This window comes from Neoarius graeffei, chromosome 12, assembly GCF_027579695.1.
Source record: "Neoarius graeffei isolate fNeoGra1 chromosome 12, fNeoGra1.pri, whole genome shotgun sequence".
Lineage (NCBI taxonomy): Eukaryota > Metazoa > Chordata > Actinopteri > Siluriformes > Ariidae > Neoarius > Neoarius graeffei.
Genome location: NC_083580.1, coordinates 74,350,112 through 74,365,606, shown reverse-complemented (window position 1 = coordinate 74,365,606; position 15,495 = coordinate 74,350,112). Strand labels below are relative to the sequence as shown.

At 44.2% G+C, this 15,495-nt stretch overlaps 1 protein-coding gene across 1 annotated transcript in view; it reads right to left on the bottom strand.

Annotated features, from left to right (window-relative positions):
- The window catches only part of taok1b (TAO kinase 1b), a 121,064-nt gene that overhangs the window by 52,008 nt on the left and 53,561 nt on the right, over positions 1 to 15,495 (bottom strand). Inside the window, exons 2-3 of the mRNA XM_060936399.1 lie at positions 2,430 to 2,658; positions 2,190 to 2,261 (exon numbers count right to left, since the gene is read on the bottom strand). Of these exons, the coding sequence (XP_060792382.1) occupies positions 2,190 to 2,261; positions 2,430 to 2,561 (204 nt within the window). The 5' untranslated portion in view covers positions 2,562 to 2,658. The remainder of the gene's footprint in view (positions 1 to 2,189; positions 2,262 to 2,429; positions 2,659 to 15,495) is intronic.

The window sequence follows — 15,495 nt, the reverse complement described above, 5'->3', positions numbered from 1 at the left end:
GATGTAAAACTTCCGTGCTAGTGAGTGGCTGACAGTTTGTTCACAAACATGTCCGCGAGGTTTGCTTCATTAAAAGCCGAAGATTTAAAGAGACAGACGTGCTGAACATCCGAAAGGCTACCGAAACTTCACTGGATATTCTTCACGCATGTTTACAAGAGAAAAACAGACCAACGGACACTGAAAAACTGGAAAAGAGAGCAATAGCGGAAATACTGTCAAGGTTCTACTTGGAGGTGAGGAAAAGTGACGGAGACTAAGTTATATCCCCTGTTCTTAACTTTTTGTAAAATCTATAATTGTTCCATCAAATGTGTATGTATAATAATAATCTCATCTCATTATCTCTAGCCGCTTTATCCTGTTCTACAGGGTCGCAGGCAAGCTGGAGCCTATCCCAGCTGACTACGGGCGAAAGGCGGGGTACACCCTGGACAAGTCGCCAGGTCATCACAGGGCTGACACATAGGCCCTGTCCACACGGCAACGGATTCAGGTGAATCCGATAAAAATTTTTATCGTTTCGGCCTGGCGTCCACACGGCACCGGCGTTTTGGGTGCCCCAAAACGATATTTTTTGAGAACGGGTTCCAGAGTGGAAAAATCTGGCAACGGCGCCGTTGTGAAGTCGTCTGGATGAGTAGAACGGATTTGTTTACAATGACGTCACAACCACGTGACTAGAACAAGCAGCACTCACTCATTCATGCCGGGTAGAAGAAGGGGTTTATGCGCATGCGCCCTACTTCTTCTATTGTTCTGGTGTCTCCGATGGGACCGTCTTACAGCGCACGTAGAGGTGTGGCATGTGTATTGCATCGTTTTCAGCAAGCGCTGCGTTGCCATTTGTACCTGATATTTTACTGATCCGCTGCCCATGTGGACGCGATTTTTTTTTACCCACTAAAAACAAAATCTCGTTGCCATAGACACAGACAACCATTCACACTCACGGTCAATTTAGAGTCACCAGTTAACCTAACCTGCATGTCTTTGGGGGAAACCAGAGCACCCGGAGGAAACCCACGCGGACACAGGGAGAACATGCAAACTCCGCACAGAAAGGCCCTCGCCGGCCACAGGGCTCGAACCCGGACCTTCTTGCTGTGAGGCAACAGCGCTAACCACTACACCACCGTGCCGCCCTATAATAATAATAATAGCTGACCTTTTTTCATGGTATAACAGATGTATTCCATTCAGCTACTTGTCTTCAACTCATTCAATATCTTGCTAGCTGAATGGAATATATCTGATATACCACTCAAAGCCAACCAGTATTATTTAAATATTTCTCCGAATTGACTGTTTCCAGTGTTTTCATTTCAAATCTAATTTTGTCCTTTAAATTCTGCCTCTTGGCACAGTGGTGTAGTGGTTAGCGCTGTCGCCTCACAGCAAGAAGGTCCTGGGTTCGAGCCCCGTGGCCGGCGAGGGCCTTTCTGTGTGGAGTTTGCATGTTCTCCCCGTGTCCGCGTGGGTTTCCTCCGGGTGCTCCGGTTTCCCCCAAAGACATGCAGGTTAGGTTAACTGGTGACTCTAAATTGACCGTAGGTGTGAATGTGAGTGTGAATGGTTGTCTGTGTCTATGTGTCAGCCCTGTGATGACCTGGCGACTTGTCCAGGGTGTACCCTGCCTTTCACCCGTAGTCAGCTGGGATAGGCTCCAGCTCGCCCGCGACCCTGTAGAACAGGATAAAGCGGCTAGAGATAATGAGATGAGATGAGATGAGATGAAATTCTGCCTCTTGCATATTTGACAAGGTAGAAAAAACCCCAGCAAATTTAATAATGTTGAATTGTGCCTAAATCAGCCCTAGATGCCACCAGAATGCACCATTTGAAGTCACTAATCTCAAAATTTCCCAGGGGCACATGCCCCCGGACCCCCCTAGCAGCCGGCCCTTATGGGCTGGGCTCCGCATCAGTAACACCGCTTTTTGATTTTTTTCTGGGGAAAGCCCTGCTCAGCTGTATTCAGTATTTAAAATAAAACACAACCCACAGATAGAGAACTATAAGAAATATCTAGAAGTGCAGAAAAACTGTCATGCGTTCAGTTTATTTTCACATTTAATACTTAAATTATTTTCAAAACACAGCATAAAGCTTCACTGCATTGCAGTAAATAAAAAGAAATCAGACAGTAATCACGGCTTAGCCCAGGTGACAATCTCTAACTGATTCACCTCATTGGATTGTTTTCCACTGTAGGACATCTTCTTAATGGCCACCACCTCTGCGGTCCGCACATCACGTGCCTGCAACCAAACGCAGATATTAAAAGGAAAAAAAAATATTTTAATTAAGTGCAAAATAGAGCATAATCCAAAATGTGTACTATTTCAGTTCTGCATTCATCGAGTTCATAAGAACTAAAACCAGTGGAAACATGGTAAGTGTGTGATTTAAGGTTTTGTGCCACTTACAAAATACACAGCTCCGAAGCTGCCATGTCCAATCTCGCGCAGGTCAGTGAATAGCTTCTCAGGATCTTCCTTAAAGAACAGTTCTGCGATCTCGGGGTCCTTGAGGTTCCCTGCCCTGCTGGTGGAGGGCATGCTGCGCTCGCAGGGGACTATCTGGCCGTGCGACTGCGACGCGCAAGACCCCGATGATGACTCATCTGCCAGAGAGTGGCAGTGTGTGCATAGGGACCTGTGGCGCACACACACACACACACACACACACACACACACACACACACACACACACATTAATCAAGTGTATTTCTTCAAGAATACAAAGAAATAGGGCACAATCCTACACTGGTGCAGTCTCACAAAGGCTGTGAGCTAAGATTATCAACATTTCACGAGCTCTAGGTGTTTACACAGTGGTGCAGATGAACACAGACATTCATCCGGTGTTTAGCCCTCTATTAACCATATTATGAAAAAATCAAAGACAAGTTAATGTGTTTATAATTGGACTACATCCACAGAGATTTGTGAATATGTTTCACATCCAATACCTGACCTTTCTTAGGAAAACATCGTTTATTCCTGACAGTCCACGGCAACGGGTAATTTTTCATCAAATGTACCAACATCTTTAATCACTCCAAAAGTAATGCATTTCTTTGACAAACTGACTTTATCATATTCATGGTTTTCCCCAAAGCGTTTTAGCGTATCGGGCCCGATACGCTTGCTCTGCCTGCCGATACGCTTACACTACGTTCACACTGCAGGCTGAAGTGACTCAAATCCGATTTTTTCGCGCATATGTGACCTGTATCCGATCTTTTATTGACAGTATGAACGACACAGATCCGATTTTTTCAAATCCGACCCAGGCCGTTTGGATATGTGGTCCTAATTCCGATTCCTATCTGATCTTTTCATATGCGACTTCAGTCTGAACCGCCAGGTCGCATTCATCCGACTTACACGTCATCAACAAGCCACAAACGTCACTATTCTGCGCTGAAGTAGGCGGCGGGTCTCTCAAAAAAAGTTACAACAACATGGCTTTGATGTTCCTTTGAACGGAGGTTGCAGTCACTACCCCGCAGAACGCCTGAGCCAAAACCCTTGCCCTCTTCTTTCTCAACCTCCTCCTTAACATCAGGCTATTGTGCATGTTCTGGCTCCGTCGCAACAACAACTGCATCATCGCCAGGTACTCCATGCTGGCTACTGTCATACACAGGAAACTTTAGGTTACTTCCGTAAACACTGGCCATGCTCACTGCGTGTGACGTCGTCGTATCCTGCAGTGCGCATGCGGAACACTTTTAGGTCGCTTTTCGTTCATACTGAGGATCACATACAAGTCGCATATATTTGTTAATGTGAACGACCTCACAAAAAAATTGGATTTCACAAAAAAATCGGAATTGAGCATTAAGCCTTGCAGTGTGAACGTAGTGTTAGTTGCTTTAGTTAAAATCCGACATGCTTAGATTTATACCGATACGTTAAATTTCCTACCCATAACTAACTAGATACATAGGAGAGCAAATAACAGATCCATTTACATACTGATTGATATTTGTGTTAAACAAGCCGTCTTTTTTTCCAGTGTTTGTGTTGATTCTGTCAAAGTAATATGTCCGCGTGGTATGATGTAAACAAACTAATCTGTTGGCTGTGTCAAGGTCACGTGTTCAAACTGTCCAATAAAAACATCGAAAGAAAACGTCAGACACTCAGATTCGTTATAAGCGATCTCATTGGCTGCCGATGTCGTCCCCCACCAGACGGACAAAGCCGACTGATTTTAATAAGCTAGGAGAAGACTCGCTGGACAAATTAATCCACATCAGCATGGATGACGGCGAGATGGACTATGAGAGCGTTGGCCAACATTGGGCCAAGCAAAAGCCGAGGAGAATTAATCTGTTTTAAAGGAGTAGAAAACTTCATTCATTAGTTTGGGTTTGCAGAAAGATTATGTACTTATAAACACTCATGAAGTGAAGTTGTCCAAATGTGTCAAATACAGCATCATTTCAAATAATAATCATAAGCAGTTTTGGCAGTGTGATGTCACTGGGATCCATTTAACAAAAGAAGGCTCCGGATTATTCTTTTGCTAAAGGCTCAGGAAGTCATGGCCTAATGGTTAGAGAAACAGCTTTGGGACCAAAAGGTTGCTGGTTCGATTCCCCAGACTAGCAGGATTGACTTAAGTGCCCTTGAGCAAGGCACCTAACCCCCAACCGCTCCGGCAAGAGTGGTGGTGTACCTTGTGTCTGATTAGCCAAAAAAAAACTGATGATGTGATCATCAGTTTGGGCATTGAACCTGACCAACTGAACTAAAGGCTCACCATGACATCATGCTGCCAAATACGCTTATCGTTATTATTCGCAATTATGCTACATTTGACACTTATTAACAAATTCCCTTCATGAAATGTGTTTAAAAGCACATAATCTTTCTGCAAACTTAAACTGTAGAAATTAAGTTTTCTTTTCCTTTAAATATATGTTTTAATCTTAATCTAGTCCATTTAATAAAGTGCCAAAATTTAAACTTTATAATATGCAGTTGCCTTACTTTTCTTTTCAGTGCATCTTAGTTCTACATATATTATGGTAATTGCATCCGAAACATTCTAAATCATTACAGTTATAGTAATACAGCAACTTATTTTAAGGTGGCAGTTCTTAAGCCTAGGTCACAACCGGACGTACGATTTTTTGGCCGTGCGATTTTTGGCGTTTCCCAAATCGCTGCGTTTTTTTTTTGTTCGTGGAGAAAGACGCACGTTGGCCGTCAGTTTGTCTTGCAACCTGAAAAAAACGTAAGCGCCCGTAGAGTTTGTTTGACATGACAAAGAACCTCTGCGGCCGGTCTGCGGCCAGTCTACGGCCCGAAAATCAGCACGTCACACGCGCGCCCTCCGTGCGTTTCTTGCGGTTTTTGCACGTAGACCGGCCGTAGGAGCATGTACGGCCGGTTGTGACCTAGGCTTTAGGTTCAGATCCCTTTGTGATCAACAGGAGGTCATGATGATCGATTCTCTTCATTGGATTGCATAAGATGGAGCAAACCACTGTTCATATTTTCATGCACATTTTTGTTACAACGCTACTTGATCATAGGTAATTAAGGGATCCGCGTAGATTTTCAATCCATCATATACCTCAGTAATCTATAACAAAACAGTTTAACTTGCATGTTGAACTTTAAGGTGAAATTTCAAATGTGTATACATTAATACTATTTAGGTCAGAAATCATTGAAACACTGGTAAAATCTATCCTATAAATCATGCATCTAAAACCTCTCAGAGACCCTGAAAATGCACCTGAGAGCATCTATTTTCAAAAAATTTTACGGGGGCGCATGCCCCCAGACCCCTTTAGTTTCACTTCGCGCCTTTGGCGCTTGCTTTCACACCATTGGCACTCAATTGTCTGTGTATTATCATGCCAGAATTTAGGGCTTTAATTTTTTTCTGGGGAAAACACTGATATTGAAATATCCCACACACCGATATAAACAAACAAGAGTGCTCTGAGAGCACAATATCCCCCGCTGGCAAATATATCTACAACCCCGATTCCAAAAAAGTTGGGACAAAGTACAAATTGTAAATAAAAACAGAATGCAATAATTTACAAATCTCAAAAACTGATATTGTATTCACAATAGAACACAGACAACATATCAAATGTCGAAAGTGAGACATTTTGAAATTTCATGCCAAATATTGGCTCATTTGAAATTTCATGACAGCAACACATCTCAAAAAAGTTGGGACGGGGCAATAAGAGGCTGGAAAAGTTAAAGGTACAAAAAAGGAACAGCTGGAGGACCAAACTGCAACTCATTAGGTCAATTGGCAATAGGTCATTAACATGACTGGGTATAAAAAGAGCATCTTGGAGTGGCAGCGGCTCTCAGAAGTAAAGATGGGAAGAGGATCACCAATCCCCCTAATTCTGCACCGACAAATAGTGGAGCAATATCAGAAAGGAGTTCGACAGTGTAAAATTGCAAAGAGTTTGAACATATCATCATCTACAGTGCATAATATCATCAAAAGATTCAGAGAATCTGGAAGAATCTCTGTGCATAAGGGTCAAGGCCGGAAAACCATACTGGGTGCCCGTGATCTTCGGGCCCTTAGACGGCACTGCATCACATACAGGCATGCTTCTGTATTGGAAATCACAAAATGGGCTCAGGAATATTTCCAGAGAACATTATCTGTGAATACAATTCACCGTGACATCCGCCGTTGCCAGCTAAAACTCTATAGTTCAAAGAAGAAGCCGTATCTAAACATGATCCAGAAGTGCAGACGTCTTCTCTGGGCCAAGGCTCATTTAAAATGGACTGTGGCAAAGTGGAAAACTGTTCTGTGGTCAGACGAATCAAAATTTGAAGTTCTTTATGGAAATCAGGGACGCCGTGTCATTCGGACTAAAGAGGAGAAGGACGACCCAAGTTGTTATCAGTGCTCAGTTCAGAAGCCTGCATCTCTGATGGTATGGGGTTGCATTAGTGCATGTGGCATGGGCAGCTTACACATCTGGAAAGACACCATCAATGCCGAAAGGTATATCCAGGTTCTAGAGCAACATATGCTCCCATCCAGACGACGTCTCTTTCAGGGAAGACCTTGCATTTTCCAACATGACAATGCCAAACCACATACTGCATCAATTACAGCATCATGGCTGCGTAGAAGAAGGGTCCGGGTACTGAACTGGCCAGCCTGCAGTCCAGATCTTTCACCCATAGAAAACATTTTGGCGCATCATAAAACGGAAGATACGACAAAAAAGACCTAAGACAGTTGAGCAACTAGAATCCTACATTAGACAAGAATGGGTTAACATTCCTATCCCATGAAGTACAACCCTTGTTCTAGCCCCCCATTGTAACCCTAGGTGTATAGGCGAGAGGCCGAGGGCTATTGAAATAGAGATCGGCGCCACACCCATACGCCTTAAATGCCCCTTTTCCACCAAAGCAGTTCCAGGGCTGGTTCGGGGCCAGTGCTTAGTTTGGAACCGGGTTTTCTGTTTCCACTGACAAAGAACTGGCTCTGGGGCCAGAAAAACCGGTTCCAGGCTAGCACCAACTCTCTGCTGGGCCAGAGGAAAGAACCGCTTACGTCAGCGGAGGGGCGGAGTTGTTAAGACCGACAACAATAACAAGACCGCGAAAGATCGCCATTTTTAATCGACGAGAAGCAGCAGCTGTACAAACGCAAAGTAATTTATTATTATTGTTGTTGCCGCTGCTGCTTCTTCCGTGTTGTTTTTGCTTTGATATTCGCGCCAAGGTTTATACAAACGTAGCGCCGTAACTTCCGTATACAGCGACGTAACTGACGTATACAGTGACGTAATGACATATGCAGCGACGTAATGACGTGGCTCCGCTTAGCCCCGCGAGCTATGGAAAAGCAAACTGGTTCTCAGCTGGCTCGCAAGTTGAACGAGTTGTGAACCAGCACCAGCACTGGCCCCGAACCAGCCCTGGAACTGATTTGGTGGAAAAGGGGTAAAAGAGTTGGTTAGTACTGGGACAGGAGACTGCCTGGAAAGACCAGATTCTGGCGTGAGAGGGACTTTGACTTGACAACCCTTGTTGTATTTTTTTTAACACTGTAAGTCTGATGGCCACTCGGAGGAAAATGCTATCTGCCCTCTTCCACATACTTGAGCTCACAGACACCTACGATTGGTTAGGATCGCTGTGACTGACATACCTTCCACCCCACCCACAGATACCGCGAGTTGGCCTAGTGGTCAGTGTGTCCGCCTCTCAACTGAGAGATCACGAGTTCTATCCGCAGTCAAGTCATATGAAAGACCATCAAAAAAAAAATGGTACCTACAGCCACACTGCAATACAGATGTGAGTGGGGAAGTCAAACTCTCGTGGTTACCAGAGGACCAGCCTCCCACTATAGCCCTAGCTGTATAGGTGAGCGGTACAGCACTATGGAAACAGAGATTGGCGCCGCACCCATACGCCTCAAAGAGCTGGTTAGTATTGGGACAGGAGACTGCTTGGGAAGACCAGATCCTGGCGTGGAAGGGGACTCTGACCACCGACAGACAAGAGCACGGCCAGTGTTACTCCTTTGGCTCCTGATCGGGATTTCTCTAGAAAAAGTCTAAATATTCCCATCATATGTTGCAAAAGCTAATTCTTGAACAGATTGTTTTGGTAACTGTTCACGGCAGAGCTAACAGTCCATGAGGTGGAGTCAAACCAGATCTAGCTCTTTGTACTTGGGCGAAGTCCAGGGGGCGTGGTGTTGAAACAACTTTGTATGCATTTCATGCTGGATTAATGTGTTGTTGTGAAGTGTTGTGTCGTTTAGGAAGATGAGGTTAGGGTTATAGGGTCACAGATGTAACTCCACCCCCTGGACCTTTGGTTCTGTAGCAAGGACTTACATTTTGTTTCCATGGTAATAAATGTCTGCATTGAGTAAGCGAGTCCATATGGCTTTAGGAAAGTGAAAAATAATTGGTGAGATGATCGTAATAATAATTTGATTGACAGAAACTGTCGTATTTACATAAAGTAATACATAATTGACCCAAGTACAAGGTATTTCTATAGGACGATCTTCAAGAGGGCAGTAGTTTCTGGACGAGTGGACATACCATGATCCCTGTAATCCTTTAAACCTTGCATAATGACCACAGGCTTGTCCAGCTGACGTGAGGCCGTGTAATAAGTACAGTGACCAGGTCTTGTGTGGTGTTCGGCACGGCAGATTGCCTTTAATTGTTCCGACGCTGTTTACTGTGTAATCAAAGTGTGTGTATGAAAAAAAAAAAAACCTGCCCAAATTAAGACGTGTGTGCTAGCTAAAGAGAGTCATCTATTAAAACGTGATGAACCCTGGGAGTAAGTTGGCAGTGTATTTGACTGAGCCATGTGACAAAGACGTACCGTCTGTTCTTGTTTGTTATGCAGCTGTAAATGTTTGGGTAAGGGTCCAATCCCACAACACCGATAACTATCCCTTTGCCTGAATTTAGTTCCAGTCTGGAGCAGAAACACCACTCCTGACACTCAGGGAAATAAACGCATGCAACTTAGGAATAGTCATGGAAGTTTTTTCCAAGTAGTAGCACATTATTCCGGGTTGTACTGTACAGCCTGGACTCCAAAACAACCCGTGTACACGCATAATACGGATAGGTCACGGATTACGGAAATATAATAAAAAAGGATACAAAATACAGACTGGTTACGGGTTTTAATATGGACGATGATTCATGGACAAAAAATTAAGAAGCCTAAAACAATTAAATGCCGAAGTTCGTAATTAAAATATCTTACCTGTATTTATATGTGACCCCTCACCGAATCCAGGGACACATGTCGGCCGAAATGAAGCCGAGATAATCGCAAAAGAAGCATTTTTTTTCGAAATTTGTGATTTTTGTTTTTTTCCATCATGTGCAAGTTGAGATCTTGAAGAATGCAATCAGTATTTCAGATAATAGATTGTTTTGTTGGAAAAGCATACATTTTTTGTTGCAAATTGTCTCGTTTTTGTCAGGACTGTAGCCTGCTGGGGGGTGTGGGTAAATTACCATATGGGCCATTCACATGATGATTTAAGTCTTTTGGTTTTTTTTTTCGCGAATCAGCTGTATGATACGAGCTGAGCGCATGGCTACTTAACTGCATACAGGCGTGTGATTTCACTATGGAATGAGTTACTAAACAGAGCGCAGAGGAGCTGAAACACCGCGAAGCAAACAGACACACGGTATTTACATAGGAGATAACCATTTCTAGCAAAAAAACCGCAACCTCGTTTTCCAGATTGAATGGAATACTTGAATGATCGGATGATACACGGACCGTTCTAGGATTACATTCCATCGGAGGCATTGGTGTGTGCAAGGCGCCGTTTCTCTTTCTGATGGGGTGAGTTTATTAATCTAAGGCTGTGTGGTTATTTTTGCATGTAACGGAGAGTGTTGTGGTTTGGTTAAGCCTAGGTCACAACCGGACGTACGATTTTTTGGCCGTGCGATTTTTGGCGTTTCCCAAATCGCTGCGGTTTTTTTTTTGTTCATGGAGAAAGACGCGTGTTGGCCGTTAAGTTTGTCTTGCAACCTGAATAAAACGTAAGCACCCGTAGAGTTTGTTTGACATGACAAAGAACCTCTGCGGCCGGTCTGCGGCTCGAAAATCAGCACATCGCACGCACGCTCTCGTGCGTTTCACACGCGCTCTCGTGCATTTCATGCGCGCTCTCCGTGTGTTTCTTGCGTTTTTTGCATGTAGACCGGCCGTAGGAGCACGGTACGGCCGGTTGTGACCGAGGCTTTACATGAAACTAGCGTTGTGTTAGTTGTGTCATCATCGTGCTATCTTTCTTTCTTACGGTGTGAGTAATTTTTCAACCACAAAACGTTAAAGTATACTTTAGGACTTATTTTTGTACTTCATAATTGTGTTGGGCATACTTTGCATGGAAGGAAAATTGACGTGGTGATCTTTGTTTACATGAAAGTAGTATCGTGCTAGCTCGTAGGGGGTAGGGCTTTCCTTAATATCATGCAAATGAGCACCATTACGTGCCCGCCCTACACCCAGAGTAGCTGAGATGGAAAACTTTGAGGGCGATTTTCTCCCTTTTCTGTTTTAAGAGGTATACACTTTCAAAAGGCCACACATTCTTCAAATATTGTCAGATCTCCACATGGAAGGCATCATTGGAAAGCTTAGAAACTGTACTTTCTGAATCTGTCAATAACTCAAAATGCCCCCGGGCCGACATGTGTCCCTGGATTCTGTTTTCTGACACATATATTTACTTTATTAATTTACAATTGATATTTCACAGAAAATCACATATCCGTGAATAAAAGATCCGTGCTTTGGATTATATTTTTTTTATTTTCTGTGAATCTGTATTCCGTGACTTCATGACGCAACAAGGGTGTAGAAAGAAACCCACGGAAAACAGCACGTGCTCAGACAACGTCACACGGAAACAATTCCCTGATTGGTCAGATGTTTAATCGGATCAGGTTTCTCCAGGCCTGGAAAAATGGCTCCAGAAGCAATCTCAGCGATACGGATAAACCCAGGCCTGGGCTATAGGGATCGTTATCGGTCTGGTGTGAGCACCGACCACATAAACTGCAGCGGACTGATTTATTTATAATTATCGGTATTGTAGGGCCGGGCCTTAATGCTTATCGGATGGTCCTTCTTGCGTAGAGCGGGACAAACGCAGCAGTTCCGTGGCGTCTGATCTCTAACATACCTACATGTCAAATAGATCCTCTCATCCTGTTCATGTAACACGTCAGCCATCGTATCCTCCATGTGCAAATAACAGAAAGACGGAGTGAAGAAAAACCCTGGAATTAATAATGAATATCTGTGTGTTGGACACTAAAAGCATTTTCAGTCAGACATGTGAGTAGCTAGAGTCACAAGACAGAGAGGGTGACTACCAACCCCCCCCCCCCCCCCCCCCCCCCCAACCACACACACACACACACACACACACACACACACAGAGCCCTAAACCTTCATCTGGTCTCGACACGATTTAGAGTGCGTCAAGAAATTTGTTGACAAGTCAATTCGGAAAATTCACCAACATGGATTTGTATAGTTGACGCCTCGTTAATTTAATAACAACAAAACACTGCTTTCTTTCCTTCTTTCTTCTTAAAGGGGAACAGAGGGCAATATATAGAGTAAATATAACAATAAAACACACACTAACGAACCTTATTCAAGACTTACAGAAGTTTTTTGTTCTAAGGTTGGAAAGTTATAGTGTTTTGAAAGTAGCTCGAGCAAACTATTCCCGCAGTTTGAACAGCCCGCCATGATATTAATTTTATCCAATCAGAATGCACGTTCATTTTCTCGGCGTAACACTCATGACGTATGTATGTGCCCAGTTGTGTTGGCTCATTGAGGTTGGGAATAGCACGTGTGAAATACCTGTTTCTGCCTCTTGCGACGATTTCGCAAGTCCACGGGTGGCGCCTATCTCATTGCAGCAAATAAATTCTGCTGGACTCGTGAGCAACTCCACGTTACATTTTCTGCACGAGCACCACGCCGTGTCACCTGCACGCAGACGCTCTGCCCCACGCTCGCCACGCCCATGGTCAGCATCAGTCTCATCCTCGCCGTCATCCGAGCTTTCTTCTCTTATTTCATCACCGGAGTCGAGAGTACCTCTCCTAGCTATTTTAAGTTCGTTTCTTAAGACAAGGATTTTTTTAAGATGTTACCTTGTTGACAGTTTCGGCGAGAATCTTCCGCCTTCTTCAAAACAGTCACCAGATGTGTCCTGGGGGAGCGACCTGACAGCAGGAGGCGTGAACTACCTGTCAAATTGGGCGGGACGTTCACGCCTCCGTAGCGTAACATCAGCTGATAAGGCACGTCACCACTCGACATCTGGTGACTGTTTTGAAGAAGGCGGAAGATTCTCGCTGAAACTGTCAACAAGGGAACATCTTAAAAAATCCTTGTCTTAAGAAACGAACTTAAAACAGCTTTAACAGTTAGACATAATGAACTTCCACTACATAGTACCTCTCCTAGGTTCAAACTGGTACCCTTCTAAGCCATAGCCTGCTTGCAGTGTGTCTTGCGGGATCTCTTCGTATGATTCGACAGAGCTGTCGCTTTCACTTGATGCGCCCGACGCCATGATTACACGCTTCTCTCCTCTATTTCGGAGAGTTCCGCTAGTGCAGTGGGTAGCGCTGACGTCACGGTCTTTTAAAAATGGCGACTCTTGTGCGGTTTAGCGTCTAAAGTATTATATTTACAATTACCAAGATATTTCGTTGTTTTTTCGTATATAAATTTGATAGAATACTTAAGAATACGTTACTTTGTCACATCAGCAACTGTATATATTATATTTGGTACCCCTTTAAAAATCACTAAAAACAAACTGACTGATTTCTGATTTCAGCAAAATACTTCCTCACTTCGATTACGACCAGTCATTGCAGTCGTCTTGCAAGTTAGCGTGTGCAACATGAAGACACATCAACGATAAAAAAAAAACAGACTTTATCGGTCAATGTTAGCCTCACACTGTGTAAAGTTTTCCAAAAAAAACCCAAAAGTGAGCTGCTTCTTTTTCCCCCCTTTCTTTTAAACAAAACAATGGTACTGTTAATGTACGACAGCTCTGTACTAAAACACGTACTTCCTTTGAAACACATGAAACCAACCAGCCGCATATTTTTGACCTGCTGCGTCACAGGACAGTGTAAGAAAAGGTCAATTCACCAAAGATACGGAACACGATGTAGGGCTGCTCGATTATGGAAAAAATAATAATCATGATTATTTCAGTCAATATTGAAATCACGATTATTCAAACGATTTTTTGAAACAATGCAGTTATTCAGCATTTCTCTTTAAAACAAAAAAAACCTCTTTGTTATTGATCATTTACGTTCAACTTTCTTTCAAACTGAAAATAAATATAGTCTAGGAAAACTTAAGTTTGCGATGTCTCTCATCTCATCTCATTATCTGTAGCCGCTTTATCCTGTTCTACAGGGTCGCAGGCAAGCTGGAGCCTATCCCAGCTGACTACGGGTGAAAGGCGGGGTACACCCTGGACAAGTCGCCAGGTCATCACAGGGCTGACACATAGACACAGACAACCATTCACACTCACATTCGCACCTACGGTCAATTTAGGTGGGGTTTACATTAGACCGTATCAGCGGATCATCAGATTAACGTTTTTAAAATGATTAGTGTGCACACAGCAACACCAATACACGATACGCGTGCACATAGCAACGCCAATACACGGATACGCTCGGCTCCGCAGGCATCCTGCGCTCCAAATCACTCCGCCCTGAACAGCGAGTGCCCTCTGGAGGGTGCGCACTCCGGCCCTGCGCAGCTCACAGAGCGCGCGAGTGAAGCGCACGAGCAGTGATTCAGGACTGAGCCGCTGTGTGTGTGATCCCAGCGCATATCACTTACCACTTGCAAGTGGAAGGATGGCAAGCCTAAAGACAATCATAACTACACAATGGGCAGTATTTGCATCAGTATTTGCAGTATTTTCATAGTTTTATACTCTTTAATGAAAGGTGATACAAGGCGGAAGTCCGCGCCGTTTTTCAGCAGTCGCGTCACATGACCAACGCCAGCGAATCAGGAAGGTGGATTTCACAGTGACGTTGTCCAATGACGACGCCAGCTAGAGCTCAGCACAGCGTATCCGCGTATTCTCAATGTTTACACAGCACCGGAGCTGACACGATCTGGATTGAATACGTGGACCCTGGCGGATTCCCGTTTCCCGGCGTTTTAATGTAAACGGACAGTGCATCCGCGAAGAAAACGAGACAGATACGGTCTAATGTAAACTTGGCCTTAGAGTCACCAGTTAACCTAACCTGCATGTCTTTGGACTGTGGGGGAAACTGGAGCACCCGGAGGAAACCCACGCGGACACGGGGAGAACATGCAAACTCCACACAGAAAGGCCCTCGCCGGCCACGGCGCTCGAACCCGGACCTTCTTGCTGTGAGGCGACAGTGCTAACCACTACACCACTGTGCCGCCAGTTTGCGATGTATAAAACAAAATAAAAATATTCTTTTGACATAAGACAGAGAAAAACAAATGTACATTGATCTTTTTGTTTGTTTTTTTATTGTTTCGTCGTGAATAACTTTATGGCTTAGTTTCAGGTGGTTGAAGAGGTTTGTAGTGTTGCCAAGAGGCGCAGATACGACCTTATTGCAAATCTTACACACGATGCGCTTCTGTTCCACGTCGGATTCTTCGAATCCAAAGTGATCCCATATTACAGACGTTTTTCGTCCCTTTTAGTCGACCGACCGATTCTGCCCTCCTTCTGTCATCTTGCGAGCCTACCTCGCGCCAAACAATTCACAATCTCTCCTCCTTTCAGCTGCGTGAGTGGAGAGCCATAGAGACACACACGCTGCTTCCGCCGCGTGAGTGTTGTCGGCAAGTCTGCGCATGGGCCCGCGGGAAGGAAACGTATTGCGTGTGCGCGTCC